The sequence below is a fragment of the Mastigoproctus giganteus genome, chromosome 3 (assembly GCF_048544385.1).
Source record: "Mastigoproctus giganteus isolate SK-2022 chromosome 3, ASM4854438v1, whole genome shotgun sequence".
Classification (NCBI taxonomy): Eukaryota; Metazoa; Arthropoda; class Arachnida; order Uropygi; family Thelyphonidae; genus Mastigoproctus; species Mastigoproctus giganteus.
The window spans coordinates 202,644,555-202,663,043 of record NC_143577.1 but is presented as its reverse complement, the minus strand read 5'-3'; the positions used below and the strand labels follow the sequence as shown (position 1 = coordinate 202,663,043).

General features: G+C 39.0%; 1 protein-coding gene across 1 annotated transcript in view; it reads right to left on the bottom strand.

The window, feature by feature from the left end:
• LOC150088582 (demethylase ALKBH6) overlaps nucleotides 1-11,452 on the bottom strand; it is a 50,669-nt gene extending 39,217 nt beyond the window's left edge. Inside the window, exon 1 of the mRNA XM_090370816.1 lies at nucleotides 11,265-11,452. Within this exon, the coding sequence (XP_090226942.1) occupies nucleotides 11,265-11,312 (48 nt within the window). The 5' untranslated portion in view covers nucleotides 11,313-11,452. The remainder of the gene's footprint in view (nucleotides 1-11,264) is intronic.
• Nucleotides 11,453-18,489: the final 7,037 nt, after the last annotated feature.

Sequence of the window (18,489 nt, the reverse complement as noted above, 5' to 3'; positions counted from 1 at the left end):
TGGATGCCTCATTTTAGGAAGGATGTAGCATTTCTAGAATGAATACAGAGAAGGGCAACAAGGCTGGTGAAGGGAACAAAGGGTTGCTCTTATGAAGAAATGCTTCAGTTCTGCAAACTGCAGCATCTGGAGATTAAGCATCCACAAGGTGATCTGATTGAGGTGTGTAAGGCCTTTAATGGATTGAGCAGGATCAATGCTGATGGGATTCTTCCTCAGATTACAAACCTGAGGGGGCATAAACTGAAATTGAGGAAAGACAGTTGTCGAAGAGATGTGCAGAAATGATATACATTGAAGTTGAAGTGGACAAACCTTTGGAACAAATAGGAATTTTTTTTTTTTTTAGCAGATATGCCTCTACTAATGCTAAAGTGATGTTACCAATAGCAAATTCTAAATTTGAAGCATTCAGAGAATGCAATCATATCATAGACAACACTAAGAAATACTGTTCGACTCAGACTTTTGGATGTCAAACAAACTGATGAGACTTGTTGCAGAGAAGAAAAGTATATGGGATATACATAAATTATCAGGTGATACAGAAGCCTATGGCAGATATAGACTGGTCTGAAATCAAATTACAAAGGAGGTTAAGCATGCTAAGGGAGCTTACAAGAATTCACTGACAAAGAAATGCAGCAAATACTTGTTTACCTATATTAACAGTAGAAGAAAGGAAATGAAATGCACATTAGTCCACTTGACATGGCTGGTTTAACAGTCAATGACCCTGCTCAGGTTGCTGAGCAAACTGAATAGGAACACATGAGGAATCCTTTAGGGAAGGGAATGCCAGAAGTTTATCAAACTAACAGCTATATGCTTTCCTGATAACAGAGGAAAGTGGAAGAGAAATTGAAGCTAAACATAAAAAAGGCACCTAGGGTGGATGGGATCTATACAATTATGTTAAGGGAGGCAGCAAAAGAGGTAAACAAATCATTAGCCATAATTATGAGAGCATCTTTGAATTCTCTCTTACTCTTATGTATCCCCCAATTCACAAAGTGGATCAAAAAATGGCAAGTAATTATAGACCTGTTAGCTTAATTTCTTTTCCAGTTAACAGAATGGAGTCATTGGTTAAGAAACTAACAAGTAAAAAAGAAATTACAAGGCAATGGTTAGGCCACACCTTGAGTGCTACATACAGGTCTGGAGACCTCATCTTAGGAAGGACAGATCTGCTGGAATGGGTACAGAGAATAGCAATGAGATTGGTGAAGTAAACAAAAGGGTAACCTTACCAAGAAAGGCTTCAGTTCTGAAAACTGCAGCATCTGGAGACTAGGCAAGGTGATCTGACTGAGGTGTTTAAGGCTTTCAATGGATTTGGCAAGCTCAATGCTGGTGGCATTCTTTCTCATGTCAGACTACACACAAGGGGCATAAATTCAAATTGAGGAAGAATGGTTGCAGTATAGATGTGTAGACATTTGCCTTCAGCCAGCAGATGATTAAATGTTGGAACAAACTTCCACCTGTTGTAGAAGTGAGTAATTTAAATAAATTCAATTAAGAAAACTGGCAAGCTATCAGAGGGGATGGACAGGTTATTTGGGAAGTTTTTTTGGATAATGCTTTGTAAGCTTACTTTTCTTGCATCATTTGCAGCTATTAATTTTTTTTTTTTTTTCAGCCAAAAGACAAGAGGCTGCTGACATCTGTTCTACACAATGCAGAGAAAGGCAAAAAAAATGATCATTTGGCATCATATGCAGCCACACTCAACAGCACAATTTGGGATCTGATTACAGTCAGTATCAACCCCCCCTCCCTCCCTCCCTCTCTCTCTCTCTCTCTCTCACAAAGTGATTCACAAAAGGGCACTTCTTGGTTCTTTAATTTTTAACCATCATGCAAAACAATCAAACAGGACCTCCACCCAAAAGTGAGGGAGCTGGCAGTGTGAGTTCTGCCATTGGATATAATAAAGTACAAAGTTACAGGTTGTAAATAAAATACTTGAAGCAACAGCCCCTCATAAATATGCTAGATAAAACATAGAATGACAACTGTTACATAAAATATAACATGGGGAAGTTTTAGGAACATGCCTTGTGATGCTTTTCTTCAGGTCATCCAGAGACTAAATACTACTTTGATAAACACTATCCTTGAATAACCATTGTGACTTGTGGTTATGGTTTAAGGTCCAGAGAGCAAGATGGCCAAGCACTAGCAAAATGCCACAAATAATGTGGTCTAGTGGTTAGGATACCTGGCTTTCGCCCAGGTTCGATTCCTGGCATGGGAATGCTTAACTATCTCCGGGGGCTCACATACGTGAGTATGGGCTTGGCAAACCCAGGGTCCTGAGCTAGATATTCTCATTCTCTCTCTCATTTTTTTTTTTTTTTTGGCTGGTGCAGCATAAGCCTCAGGCTTCCTTGTACCATATGGCTAATAATAATAACAACATTGGCCACATCAAGTGAATGATAAAATAAATTATTGGCCCAAAGTAGATGTTATCAGCCAAGCATTATGTACAGGAACATATCAGCATAAGACAGTTGCTGGAACTCTTGAACAATAAAATCACTGAAATTAAATTTAGGAAGGATTAAAATCCATCTAGATCAGTATTCAGTTTGGTGAAGATAAAATGTAGTTAGTACTTCCTCAAAATGCATTAAAGCTTTATCTTTTTGTTAGCTTTTTATTTTTAGCTTTTTTTTTGCCTTCAACCATAAATTATGCTGAACTATAACTCTGACAACAATAAAACCAAATTTGCCTGTGTATGCAATGTTACACTTCATTGCATGTTAGTAAATAGTCATAAATACATGATTTGAAACAAAAAAAAAAAATAAAATAAAAAACCACAATGATCATGCAAAACTAACCATTTCCTCCACCTTACCCATTCATTCCTCCAATCAGTGCATGACATCAAACAATATGCAGTGCTTCATCTACAATATATTGATGCATTAAAAAAATAATTGCCAGAAGATTGGTCCAATTTTAATAAAGTTCAGGAAGGCTTTAATTATTCTAAAACTAAATAAAATTTCATGAAAACCATCCACTGGAAGTAGAGCTATTATGTGCAGACATGGTAAGACAACAGGTGCTTTAACCATGCCTCTGCATCATCTTGCCCACACTCAGAAAACCCAAAAATACCTTTAATTAAAGTTAAAAATCTCACCTACATCTTCATATATGCTAATACAACTAAAGAAGGAACTGGCCTGTTACTAATCCTACATCTTGTAGTTGCTATCTCTGATGGAGCCATAAAATTAGCAAGGCAAAAGTATCACATTGATTACCTCCTGTTTCTACAATTCAAGATACAGTAGAACTGTCAATTATCCGAATGAAACGTCAATTATCTGAACTAATTGGGACCAGGGTGATTCGGATAATCAAACATACATGAGAATACCCAGTTTATACAAAACAAAGTATAATCAGGTCTACAATTAAATTATTGTACTCACTGTTATTACTACTGTATTTTGAAATATGAAGTATTATAAAAAAAATAACTGATTTAGGAAATGGTTTGTAAATAATAACCAAAATGTTTTGAAGAAAATGTATATTATATTTATTTTGAACTTTCCAAATTGTTTCTCATGGTTTCAACTATAAATCACACTTTTTTACATAAACAGAGATAAACAAACAAGTAATTGCACACAAATAAGAGTATAATGAATCTTGGGAAGGTTTATTTTTTAAAATATGTAATCTTGAATTTTTCTTTGAGCCATGCAAGACTTTTTCGTAGCAAGGTCTCTCATCCTCTCTAATAGTAGAGTCTCCATAGAACTTCATTCAGGCTGTTATTCACACCATGCCATTGCAGTTTATAGTGCAGTGAAGGAATCCATGCGAGTGGGCCCACTCCCCCTTTGTCATCAAAATCACCTTGGTTAAAGTCAGCATATTCTTCATTCTGGACTAATGCAACATTTCTCCTTTGGTTAAAATATGATAACCAGGATATTCAGCAATGTAGTTTAACCATGCCTCTGCATCATCTTGCCCACACTTAGAAAACCCAAAAATACCTTTAATTAAAGTTACAAATCTCACCTACATCTTCATTCAAATCTTGCATATGTGTGACTGTCTCTTCCACAGAACCCCAAAATTTGTCATGTCTTTTTCAGATCTCTCTGACAACATGTTCCAGCCATCTGCTAACATGTAGCAACAATCTTTAATGTTGAGCTTCTTTGAAACCTCAACCATGCTGTCTTCATCTCCCTCTGGTAACAGTAAGCGATGCAAGACTTGTTCTTTGAACATCTTTTTTAGTTTTTCTGTAACACTATGATCCATTGGCTGCAGCAGGGCTGTAAAGAGAGGACGCTGACTCTTTAAAAATTACAGCTGCGAGTTACAGGCTCCGAAAAAGCGATAAGTGTTTGGCTGTTTATTTACATAATTGTTATTTTATATTGTACTTAATACGCAGTCTTACAGTTATAATTATGCTGGTTATTTTTATTTTAATTTAGATAAAGAGTTTTTGTGGATTACTACTTAATATACGTAAAACCGTTATTTCGTTCAAATCTTGCAGCCACTGTTTTTGTATATAGTGGTAGGGAATTCAAATTTTTAATTGAGATAACTAGGTAGCTCTAACGTATAATTATACAGCGTAATACACTTCATTGTTTCTATTAGATAGCGTAGTATTGACATTTAATTAATTTAAGTTATTGATCTTATTAATTTAAAAAGTCTTGCCCCAAACTAGAGCAGCAAAGCAATGGGTACAAAGTGGCAGGAGTGCTGTGACTCGGGAGAGAACTGAAGGGGGGGGGGGGAGGATTCTCCAACGCATCAGAGCCTAAAAAAAAAAGTGCAACTTGTAAAATGTTTGCCGAACTCTCTGGAACGGAACATGATATTGCCATGGGGGAGATGTCTTTGTGTGTGCGCGATGTAAGGAAATCAGGCGAGAACTCAGCGTTGTTATGGACTTATGAGAGCTTGAAGGACAGGGTGGATACCCTCAAGGGATCTAAATTGAGGGGCCCATCAAGCTCTCAGCTGCCCACATCAACACCAGAGCTTCCACTTTGTCATCACGCAACACAGCAGCAACCCCCAAGGCAGAATGTGCTGGTCCCGCAGGAACTAGCTTTTGGTGACTATTGTCAGGGAAACATGCTTTGTAAAAAGGATAGGTGGAACAGGACCAGGGTATGTCTGCCAGGGGCAAAGGTTGATGACATTGTAGAGCGGATATCATCTTTTAAGGGCACAAAAGGTGATTTTTTTTTTTTTTTTTTTTTTTTGGTAGTTGGTGCGTAGGCTTCTGTGGCCATAATGCACCTCCCAAGGTTTTTGCAGTACTTTGATCCATGCCCAAGGTGGGAATCGAACCTGCGACCTTGAGGTTGCCAGGCAGGCACTTTACCCACCCGGCTAGCCTGGTCAGCACAAAAGGTGATATAGTTGTACACGCTGGCACTAATGATATTAAGAGTAGGAGACCAGCAGAATTACTTAACAAGTACAGGTCACTGTTGAAAAAAAGCCGGGAATTAGGGCTGAATTTGAAAGTGTCTGCAATTCTGCCCAGACATGATAAAAGGGAGTATATGATGAGAGCCTTTGTCAATAAATACGGCCCTGGAAAGATTGTGCAAGGCTCAAGGGGTAGAATTTTTTTTGGCCTGGTCTGTCTTGTTAACAGGAGAGATTGCTTCTACAGTCTCTCCTGTTAACAAGAGAAAGGGTGCAAGAATATTTGCTGATGCTATCGAGGCAGTGTTAGGTGGGTCGGAAAACTGCTAGCTTGGGGGGATACAAGGACTAATAGTTTAACAGTAGCCACAGGCAGAGGTGGTGATTCTTGCACAACTTCTATTAGAATAAGTAGCGACCGGGAGCGAGGGGTGTTGGGGGTTTCAGGGACGGATGGCAGTCATCGTGAAATAGGTGGGTATATGGGATGTGTTAGGGTAACTAGGAATAGGAGCACGTATGCTTGCATGCATACCAATGCTAGAAGTATAGTAAATAAATTTGATGAATTTGAAGTGTTGGTCAAGACATCAAAGGCGGATATTGTTGGGATAGCACAAACATGGTGTCACACAGATATAAGGAATGCAGAACTGGAATTTGGGGAGTACAATGCGTACAGAAAGGGAGGAGGTGTTATGCTGTTAATTAAGAAAAACAAAATCAAAAGAAGTGCATCCAGCTGATATAGATGAACAGCGCACTGTTGAGTCAGTTTGGTGTGACATAAGCACTGCGAAAGCAAAAATAAGGGGAGTGTGTTATAGGCCTAATGACTCGAATGAGTACAATGAACAATTGTACAGAGAAATGGGCTAGTAAATCAGAATGTCTTATAATGGGAGATTTTAACTTCCCAGATATTGACTGGAACTTGTGGGTTGGTCACTCACACATTAGTCAAGACTTTTGTGGATTTATTGGATGATTGTTTTCTGCAGAAGCATGTTTGAGAGGCAACCAGAAAGAGTAATACTCTTGATCTAGTTATCAGCAGTGATCATTCGTCTATAAAGAATTTGCAGATAAAGGAACCACTAGGTGGCAGTGATCAGTGTACTGATGTGGGATTTACTTAGATTTAATTAACATCAGGGGTAAAGGAAACTGTTTTTGCTTCCGTAAAGGTGAGTACAGTGGTCTCAGAATGTTTTTTTAAATTCTGTACAGTGGGATCAACTGACGATGTTACCAACAGTAAATTCTAAGTGGGAAGCATTCAAGGAATTAATTGTGGATGCTACTAAAAGTTTCATAACTATTAAGAAATATTGTTCAAGGTTTAGGCCTAAATGGTTATCTAATGAACTAATGAGACGCGTAACAGAACAAAAATGCATGGGATGCATATAAATTATCAAGCGACTCAGTAGCCTATGGTAGATATAAGCTAGTCTGTAATCAGGTCACAAAAGGAGGTTAGGCAGGCGAAGGCAGATTATGAGAAATACTTGGCAAAAGATGCTAGGAAAAACAGCAAGGATTTCTTTACTTATATAAACTCTAAAAGGATGGGGATGAATCTGATTGGTCAACTTGACATCGATGGTTCGACTGTTGATGATCCTGCTCAGATAGCAAACAAACTGAATGAATATTTTGCATCTACATTCACACATCAGGAGTTATTAAGGTTTGAAAATGCCGAAGGTTATTAAATTGTAGCAGGGTGCTTAATGATTTTGTAATAACTGAGAGCAAAGTGGAGGAGAAATTGTTGAAGTTAAACATAAGAAAAGCACCTGGGGTGGATGGGATCTATCCAGTTATATTAAAGGAGGCAAAGCAACTAAGCAAACCCTTAGCCATAATTATGAAAGATCCTTGGACTCAGTGGAGGTTCCCACAGACTGGAGATGTGCAAATGTATCCCCAATTCACAAAGGGGGAATGAAGGGTGACACTAGTAATTACAGACCAGTTTAACTTCTGTTCTGGGTAAAATAATGGAGTCACTGGTTAAAGATGCATTGCAGGATCATCTAGACAAGACTGCAGCAATAATTCAGACACAGCATGGATTTGTTAAGGGAAAGTCTTGTCTGACAAATTTGATAGGATATTATGATGTGGTTACAAAGGAACTGGATGCAAAAAATAATTTTGATATCATATATTTGGATTTCAGGAAAGGTTTTTAAACTGTTGCGCATGGAAGACTATTGTACAAATTGGAGCAGAATAGTATTAAGGGTAAGTTGCTACAATGGATAAAAGGATGGTTAAGTGGGAGAAGACAGAGGGTGGAAATCAATGGGTGCTGCTCTTCGTGGACTAATGTTATTAGTGGAGTCCCACAGGTTTCGTGTTGGGTCCACTGTTGTTTTGTATATTTATCAAAGATATTGATGAAGGTATATCAGGCTTAATGTCGAAGTTTGCAAATGATACAAAGGTTGGCAGGGCTGTTAATGACAGTAATGGCTGTGTGCTACTGCAACAGGATCTAGATAATTTGGGCAGATGGGCTAAGAAGTGGCAACTGAAGTTTAACCTTGACAAATGAAAAGTACTGGATATGGGTAGAAGTAACCCCAGAGAAACGTACCAACTGTGTGGCACTACACTTAGTGGTAGAAAATGAAAAATACCTGGGAGTAATTGTGCAGGCAGATATGAAGTTTTCTGAGCAATGCAGACAGGCTGCCAGGGCAGGTCATGGGGTTTTGTCAATGATATATAGGAATTTTGCTAGCAGGGAAAAGGAGGTGATTGTCCCTCTGTATAAGGCAATGGTCAGGCCACACCTTGAGTACTGCGTATAGGTCTGGATGCCTCATTTTAGGGAGGATGTCGATTTGCTTGAGCATGTACAGAGAAGGGCAACAAGATTGGTGAAGGGAATGAAGGGATCCTCTTACCAAGAGGGGCTTAAGTTCTGCAAATTGCAGTGGCTGGAGAGTAGGCACCTGCGTGGTGATCTGATTGAGGTGTATTGAGGTGTTCAGATTACAAACCTAAAGGGGCATAAATTCAAATTAAGAAAGGACAAATATAGAATAGATGTGTGGAAATTTGCCTTTAGCCAGCGGATGGTTAATTGCTGGAACAAACTTCCATCTGTCATCGTGGAAGTTGATAGATTGAATAAATTTAAGGAGGAACTGGACAGGCATTTGGAGGGAATGGTGTGATTTTTTTTTTTTTTGGCTGATGCTGCATAAGGTCATACACTTGCTTTCTTGCATCACATGCCACTACATTTGGCAGTAAAAACCTGACAATGAAGTTAAAGTCAATTGAATTCAGTTTTTCAAGGGGGGGTGGGATGGTGCATTATCGATAATAATGCAAAACTTTATTTTCTCGATGCCTCTTCACACTTGGAAGAAAATCTTGGCTAAACCAATCCAAAAAAAAAAAAAAGTTGGAATTCATCCAAGCATTTTTCTGTGCTTTATATCATACTGGTAGACAAGTTACACCTTGAAAGCATCTTGGATTCTTGCATTTTCCAATCACCTCCTGTTTCTACAACCAGGAGCAGCCATTATGTCATGATGCAAGGGATTTAAGAGGGAGCGACTTCTAGTTAAGACCAGTTTCATCTGCATTATAAACATCATCCTTGGAAAAACTTTCTTCCTCTGCCATTTTCAGAAAAGGACTTTAAAAGCTTTAACTCCTGTAATGACAAATTAGGACTATTTCTATGCTTTACTGCATATATCTTCGAATAAATAATCAAACAAATGCATTAAGTTGCAGGAGTAATATTTCAGCATAACAACCTTCTTTTAGTGCACTAAAAGATATTGCATTTTTTTTGAGCAGGTGTGGTTTGGATAATCCATGTTCTACTATATTTCTATCGTTGATTTGTTATTTTGGTAATATAAATGAATGAATATAAAAATGCATTAAAACTTATTTTATCAAAAGAATTTAATATCAATTTATTTTATTGGGCATAGCAAATTATAAAAAATGTTATTTGACAACACACTGAGTTGAATACTACCACAGAAGACAAAGTACTTCTACATGATAATTTTGTTCATCTTTGTTATTTTTATTTTTTTTTTAATATCTGTATTCAGTTTGTTGAAGGTGGACAGCCGTACATTATACAATAGAAATCTGTGCCAAGCTAAGCACTATCAACAGGAAACTGCACACCAACTAAATTGGTGTGGGAATGTTACTTTATTATTCTGAATGAGAGGATATTTGTATTGCAAAAGTGTCCAAAGAAATCTTTAAACAGAATTATTTTATTTTGTTCAGAAGTGTGATGGTAAAAGTAAGGAGTAAGAATCTGAGGGAGCAGGAATTTCCTTGTTAAGGTATGTAATATACAGAGCTGACTATTTCCTATTAGCATGCATAATATTTTTAAAATATGGCTAGTCAGGTTTATTCTAGTTAAATAATGTGTGAGAAGATTGCAGCAGTACAGCAAACATGTCCTTTTGCTATATCAGCAAAAAAAAAAAAAAAAAAAAAAATTCCATCACTGCAACACAGCATGAAGCTATTCATATGCAATAGCTATCAAAAGTTGCTTTAGTATTAATTGACAAAAACATCATGAATATTCTTTATCAAATGTGATAGCCATTTCTGTATGTAGCAACATAATGAAGCATATCAGAGCAATGTATTTTAGCAGTGTAGTGTATTTTATGCATTTAGCATAACAGCAAGGCAGTCTGTTAAGGCGTGTACAAGGGATTAAAATTATACAGAAACTTTTTTCGTAATTCAAACTTTTTTTGAAAGCCAAACAGAAAAATGTATATGCCTTGGTTGGGTAATATATATATTTGCTTTTATCTCCCCTGCCACCATGGATGACATTAAGTTACTTTAAACTTAAAATGTGAGTAGTTCTTGATGTAGACAGAATAGCACTATTTGTAAAAGGACCATTACAATTTAAAAAAATTGTCCAGAAAATATGTACAGAAGCCATGAGAATTTTTCCTTCGTCTCTTTCTCTCTCTCTCTTTGAGAAGCCCGATATACTATCTTCTGTATCATTCAATACTAGCATACATTCAATTAGAAACTACCCAAAGTTTATCAACAAAACTGATAAACTTTATTAATTAAAATTGCAATATTTTCTATTGACAAGCAGTTACTGAAAACTGTTGTTTGGAGAGCATTAACAAACTAGTCTTTATTAATGCTCAAAGTAATTCCAGTTATTTTATATGAACTGCACGTTAATACTTTAACATATTACGGCTCTCCTAGCTGAGCTCTAATATGTACTGGTACAAAATCACTTAAAACGTTTTCGTGGTAATTAATTTCTCAAATCTTTTGAGAGTTTACAAATTAAAAATATTGCAAGTTTGTGTTGCAATATTTTTAAATTTCACAAAAAAAAAAAAAAAAAAAAAATATCAGACAGACCTCAAATGTTTCTCTTTCTCAAGTTCAAGTGTTGGCCAGAATGCCAAAAGGGAACATGATGTTCACATCGGCAGAAAAAAGTAGCTCACGAAATATGCGACTTATATGCATAACTCAAGAGAAAGCTGTTTCACTAATCTCACTGACACATTTCACAACACTTCAATAAATATAGTGGGTTTTTTTTTTTTCCCCCAACAAAAAATAAGTACGTAGCAAACGAAATAAAGTGCGTTCTTTCTTAGTGGTTTAAAATCGGAAATTTAATTACAAAATTAAGTACAACATATCAAGAAAAAAAGAAACAAACAAACACTGTTAATAAATAAACATGTTGACAAATTTAAGGGGACACACAGGCTTCGTAACACACCCCAATAACTACTTACACTATTGACGCGATAATCCTCCAACCTTAGGTCAATTATTTCTGCCATTTAGCAGAGCTCGTATAACACAAATGTTGTTTTTCACAGAACTTCACACACAACCAAATGCACAAATATGTTTAAAAACTAGTTGCGCATATGACCTCTACCGACAATCAACACAACTTGCATTTCTATTTATAGTCTGCATTTCATGCCTTTTGACCATTCATGTTTCACGCGAAGTGGCAGAAAACAAGTGAATTGATAAACCTTTAATGGATAAATTTGAAAAAGAAAGTATTTTATCAATAAAGTGAAATAACCAAAATATGAAAGTTCCCAAAAAAAAAAAATTCCTTAAAAATAAAATGCCAATTGAATTTTCATTCTTTCAGGTTGCTTATTATTAAGAAAATATTTTTCGCTGAAAGTTCAATTTAAAAGAAGGGGATTTCTAATAATTGTATCGAAAATACTTCAGAAATTTGTGGATAAATGATGATAGCAGGTTATTTTGTTCACACCCGAACTATGACATCGATTTTCTTCAAATTCTCGTCCCTTTTAGATTTCTTTTTTTTTTTTTTTTTTTTTTGACACCCGATAACAGCACTGACCACTTGATCATTTGACCGAGCCAACATGAGATTTCTAGAAATTCTAAATTAACACACCTAATGCATTTTCTATTAGCAGTAATACACTGAGTGGATAGAAATCTAGGATACCTACCTAGTAATGGGTAGGCCCACCTTTCGCCCGAATAAGGGCAGTCACACGGCGAGGCATTGAGTCCACTAGTTCACGAAAGCATTCCACAGGTATTTCCATCCATGCTTGCAGCACCGCAGTCCATAATTCCTGCGCATTCCTAGGTGGGTTCCTCAGAAACTGGCAAAACAGGCAAATAGAGGGGCTTACATCTGTTACATCTGGTGAGTATGGGCTTGGCACACCCAGGGTCCTGAACTGGATATCATTATTCTTCTTTTTCTTTGTGACTCTCTCTCTCTCTCTCTCTCTCTCTCTCTCTCTCTCTCTCTCTCTCTCTCTCTCGGGGTAATTCAGAATTTTTTTTTTTTTTTTTTTTTTGACTGGTGCCGCATAAGCCTCAGGCTTCCTTGCATCATATGGCTAATAATAATAATAATAATAAATGATAACAGAACACACGACACGCAAATCATAGTCACAAATACTGGTTTACGTAATGAATTACGGGTGACCCTAATGTAATAATAATAAATTCCTAGGTGAATGATCTAAAGCTCAAATGGACCTTTCTACAGCATCCCAAAGATACTTCACAGGGTTCATGTCCAGTGAACGGGAAGGCCATTCCATGGTAATAAAATCTGCAGAATCCTCTTCGAACCATATTCTAGTCACTACAGCTCTGTGGGGAGGCACATTGTCCTGCTGGAAGAGTCCATTGTTCTGTGGGTGCACAATCACCATTAAAGGATGCGGGTGGTCTGCAAGGATGGACACGTAACGTAATCTGGACCATTCAGAGATGCGTTTAGATGTCTAGAGGTCCAAACGTGCACTAGTTGAACACGGCCTCAGACCATTATGAGCTTGGCACACCGCATCCTGAGCTGGATATCATCATTCTTCTCTCTCTCTCTCTCTCTCTCTCTCTCTCTCTCTCTCTCTCTCTCTCTGGATAACTCGGGAATTTTGGTTTGGCTGGTGCAGCATAAGTCTCAGGCTTCCTTGCACCATATGGCTAATAATAATAATAATAATAATACGGTTATAATAATTACCGACCGTCCACCTGCCTGAACAGTTTCTTGTTCACATGACAGGCAGGATGCATAGCTTCGTGCGGTTTCCGCCAGATACGCACCATTCCGTCCGCTCGAAAAAACTGGAAACGGGACTCATCGGACCAGGAGACCCGTCTCCAATCATCTAAGGTCCAGTGCCAATGTTCTTTCGCCCAGTTCAGGCATAGAGATCTGTGTCATGGTGTTAGCAATGGGACTCTGGTGGATCAGCGACTCCCATAACCTATTGCAGTTAATGATCGACTGATGGTCTCGGTGGAGACGTTTCTGGAACCTCCCTCATTAAAGTCGGCAGTAATTTCTGCCTCTGTCCTCTCTGGTTCGCTGAAACAATGAGAGACAGATTCCTATGGCCACATTTATCACCACCTTTCTCCGCCCACAAGGCTGTTCACGATGAGATGTTAATTCGAAAATGGCGTAATCCCGATACGCTCTTGATACTGTCGAACGGGGATAGTGCAATTTCTGTACCACCTCAGTGATACAGTGCACGACGCATAGAGTGACCCATGCGTCGTGCACCCACTATTAGTATGCACGTGTAACACAGTAGTATTGCTACCGTCCTCCCTACACTGGTGGAACAGACCCGGGTTCAAATCTCGTCGATGATGCGAGAAATTTAATGGGCTTTTTTCACACTGTGGCTGATTTAGTCAGTCTCAGGCACAAATAGCAAGGTTTCCTCCCCCCGCCTCCAGAAACTGGGGTATTTCGTCCAGCAAAACAGACAAATCGACCATATAACACACGCAATTAACAGACATAGCATTGACAGCACAGCATATGAATTTGAATATTCGGTTGGCCTAATATAATAGTTTGGCTTTGGTCTGGTTTTGTGGAACCCACTATCATCCCTCTTTCAAAGTCAATTAACTCACGACGTTTATCCATCTGACATCGAATTGCCGTTTACGTGACTGCACTGTACCTGCGTGACTGCACTGTACCTATTTTCCTGCCAAGCGCTGGGTTCTTCAGCTAGCGAGAGGAGTAACAGCGTCGCGTTGTTCCAGTTACTAGGTATCCCTTGAATTCTCTCCTCTCAGTATAGAGGCAAATGATGCTATGAAGTTAGCTTATACAGCAAGAACAAAAGAATAGGCATCATCTAACCATCTGCCACTAATAATTCGTCTAGTACATCCTCAAATTTCCAAACTATCCACACTAATGGAGCGTAAATGGTATATAAGGGAATTTGATTGGTGTTAATTTTTATATTATTATTATTTCCGAGACTCCTGACTGGAATGTCATCTACTGTAGTCCATCTACTGTAGTCCACAAAGTCTATAATCTATACTCAATATATAATCTAATGAGTTTAAAGTCAAGTTTCCGTATGTCAAATACGAAGCTTCAATTCTGGAACATTCTCCCATTTCTGTATGATTTTAGCTTTTGAGCAGGAGCAGAATCCTATGAGACCGTCCCAGTGCTGTCCATTACACATTCTTTCAGTCAAGAATTTCACGAACTTCTTTAGCATGTCTTCTTGCTTTGATCTGCACTTTTCTTAATTGTTACAAAAAAACCCTTTCAGTTTGGCCAATTGGGAGACGGATTGCTACACTGCTCCATAAAACTAACAGAACACATAGAAAACGTGGTGTAACTCGTGCAGCTTGAGATGAAGCGCGACAAACATATGTGATGGTGTACCATAAAATAACGATGAAATGAGGAGACAGCGTAAAACTTCCGACAGGTATAAGAAACATTTACATTTGTATAAGAATTACTAAAATGGTCACATTACATAAGTCGATACAAGATGCTAGAAAATATGGTCACATAATATCAGTACGGCGTATGATCCCTCCAACGGCTGAACAAGCCGGACAGCAGTGGACTATGCTCGATATAAGGGTTGTCTATAAGATTTTTGGCAACAAATCCCATTATTTCACCGGAATAGACCTTCGCTCACCAAGTGACCGAGGAGTTGACTGTTGGCGTGCAAAGCGACGGCAAAAAGGTAATCCACACACGTTCGATTGAATTTAAGTCTGGAAATGTCCACGGCAGTCACTGAATATCTTCAGTTTCAAGGTCTAGCCGTTGAGCTCTATAGGTAGTGGCGTTGTTGCCCATGAAAAGAAAATCTGGGACAACTGCATCCCAAAAAAGTCGCAGATAGGGTTCGAAGATCTTTTCTCGGTACCTCTGCACATGGTACCCCTATGAAAAATATGCAGAGGGATGCGGCCGTTGATCATTTTTCTGCCAAACACGAGAACACTGCCTGCATTGTAAGTGTCCCTTTCTCTGTTGTTGGAGAAATGGTACCGCATTCCTAGCTGTCTCCAGATGAAATAACGTCTCAAATCTGTTATGTAGGTTAAAACGGGATATCAGGGAACAGAACTGTACTCCATTTGTCAGGACTCCAAGTCACATGTTCATGGCATCAGTTTCGACTAGCTCTGTAGTGCTGTGCGGTTAACGGAATTCAAGTTATTTAAGATAGTGATGTTTATGTGGTAGTATCCAGGGTTTTCCCTATACGCCGCCGATGCAACTGACACAAACCACTGGATTCCTTGAGTAGAGTCCACTTGAAATCAGCCTTCTTAACATAATCCGGTTGGGTATGTCATCGCCTGTGGCCGTCTGCGCGGCACAGTGGTATCGTCACCGTTCTCCCCACACCGGGTGGAAAAGGCCCGGGTTCGAATTCCGTCGATGACGCGAGGAACTTTAGTGGGCTTTTTTCACTCCGTGTCTGAGTTAGTCGGTCTCAGGCGTAGACAGCAAGGTTTTTTTTCCCCAGAAACTGGGATTGTTTTCGTTCATTAAAACAGGCAAATCGACCAGAAAACACACGCAATTTACAATCATAATACATTTATGGGTATATGTAAGAGATTACAGGTGGCCCTAATATAATAATTTGAATTTGAATTACCTGTGGCCACAGCAACCTCAAGAGACAGTTGACAACAGGACATCGTTGGGTTCTGTCTTGCTGTTAGAGCCAGATAGCGGTCTGCTGTGGTTTGCGTAGTCGCGGGCAACTTTGGCCAGCTCTTCTTGTAATGGTTTCTGCCTTCTGAATCTATTTCCATAGTGCCAAGACAACACTACTTGACACATTAAGCCAACGTGCCACCTGCGACTGCCCTACTTCAAGTCGTCCAAACATATAAAGGATGATGACTTACCATCCAGAGTACTGAAAATGTGACTGTCCCACTGAGCAATCCAAAAAACGAGAATGAAGTGACGTGGTCGCAACCCATGTTTTTATAGACATTAATAATTTGCATAATGTGCGTCTCTCTAGGACGGTAGATCAATTTCTATTGGATACTCGGAATTTGCATGCCAGGATGCCAATTATATCAAATATTTGCCTTCGGCGACTATTCACTATAAAATATTCGTGAAAAGCATTGTGTTCTGGTAATTTTGTTGAGAAGCATAGTTGGTAATGAGATGGATCTCATTTATAGTTCTGTGTCTGCACGGTAGCACAGTGGTATCGTCACCGTCCTCCCCACACCGGGTGAAAAAGACCCGGGTTCGAATCCCATCGATGACGCGAAGAACTTTAATGGGTTTTTTTCACTCCATGGCTCAGTTAGTCGGTCTCAGGCGTAGATAGTAAGGTTTGGTTTTTTCCCAGAAACTGGGATTTTTTATAGTTGCTGTACAAGGCACCAAGAGTAACGGTACAATTGCACTGTGATAGACAGTGATTATAACTGTACCACCCTTGTTGTCAGCATTGTGATTGTAATCACTATCCTCTGACAGAAGGTGGAAATCCTCTGAGATCGAATTCCGGAAATAGTTCAAGTAGTTTTTACAAGCTTTTTTCACAAGATGTTTGAGTTAGCCGATCCCACAAGAGGGTCGTATGAGTGGGGGGGGGGGGAGAGCTGTTTTTTGTTGTTGGAAACTCGGGTTTTCTTCCAGCTACCTACTGACGAATTGACACTTCATAGCTTTAATTACTTTGGTGCCACACACACACATTCATCCTGTCCTACTATAATAGTAAACTGCTAGTCTGCGCGGTAGCACAGCGTTATCGTCACCGTTCTCCCCACACTGGGTGGAAAAAGTCCGATTTCAAATCCCGTCGATGACGCGAGGAACTTTGATAGGCTTTTTTCAGTCCATGGTTGAGTTAGTCGGTCTCAGCGCCGATAGTAAGGTTCCCTCCCGGAAAGTGGTTTTTCGTCCGGCAAAACAGGGAAATCGACCAGAGAACAGATACTATTTGCAAACACGATACACATGGGTAGATGAAATAACTTTGAATATTTGGTAGGAAGTCGATTTGGCGACGACCATGAAATTAAACGATGAAGTAAAAAACTGGTTGAATGGAATGTTCTCTAATTTTAAGACAGAGGTATGACAACACTAGCTCACTCAGTTATCATAGTCACTACATATCGAAAAGGCCTTTTCGAATACTGTATAAATGAAAGGGATTTTTACAGGCTTTTTCTCGTGTTTTTAGATCTGAGGCAACAGTTGCCTGTTTTTTCTTCCAGAAACTGGGGTTGTTTATCCGTTGTTGTTGTTGTTGTTGTTATGGGGTTTATGAGGCATCAGCAACTTAGCCCATGCTTCGCCGTATACAGTATGTCTGTAAATTGCTTTCGTTCTGTGGTCGATTTGTTGTTTGCTAGACAAAAACCCGAGTTCCAGGGAGAAAAACCATGCTGCCCACGCCCGAGACGACAGACTAACCTAGCCACGTTGTGAAATAGACCCATAAAAATTATCGCGTCATTGACTGGTTTCGAACTGAGCTCTTTTCCACCCAGTGTGGGGAGGATGGGGATTATAACAACTGTGCTATCCACGAGGGTTGCTCATCGGTAGAAACAGACAAATTAAACACAGAATACATGGTTTTAATTGCACGTGACCTTAGATGTCATGGCGCCTAAGAAATAAAAAAGAAACATTGCTACATACTCGTAACGCAGTGAAACAAGAATGTGATGGGTGACTATGTCGAAAAGTAGGGAATTAATTTCACCTCGCATAATCTGCATGGATATTTAGAAAAATGCTCCATTGTCCTGTGCGGATATTCTGTGGAAATTGCCTCTGCTTTTTAACTATGACAATGCTCGGCATGTGAGCATTTAGCTTCAGAAGAACGAAGTAGCGAAAATTGAAATGGGTCGTGAATTTTATGGAAAAAAATGTGGACTGAGAGTGCCATATCAGGGTATGACCATCACTTCCTTATTTCATTTTGCAGCTGAGGGAGGAGTATACGATGTCAGATTTCGGGCCCTGCACATGTAAATTTACGTGTACTGTTCTAAAACAAATTGTCAGGGAACTTGATGTAGCACGATATATTGCTATGAATGATACACACTTTATTGTCAAAAGAATCCAAACACTCCTGGGAGCCTACGTAGATAACACAGTTGTTAGGATCGCCGTCCTCCCCATACCAGGTG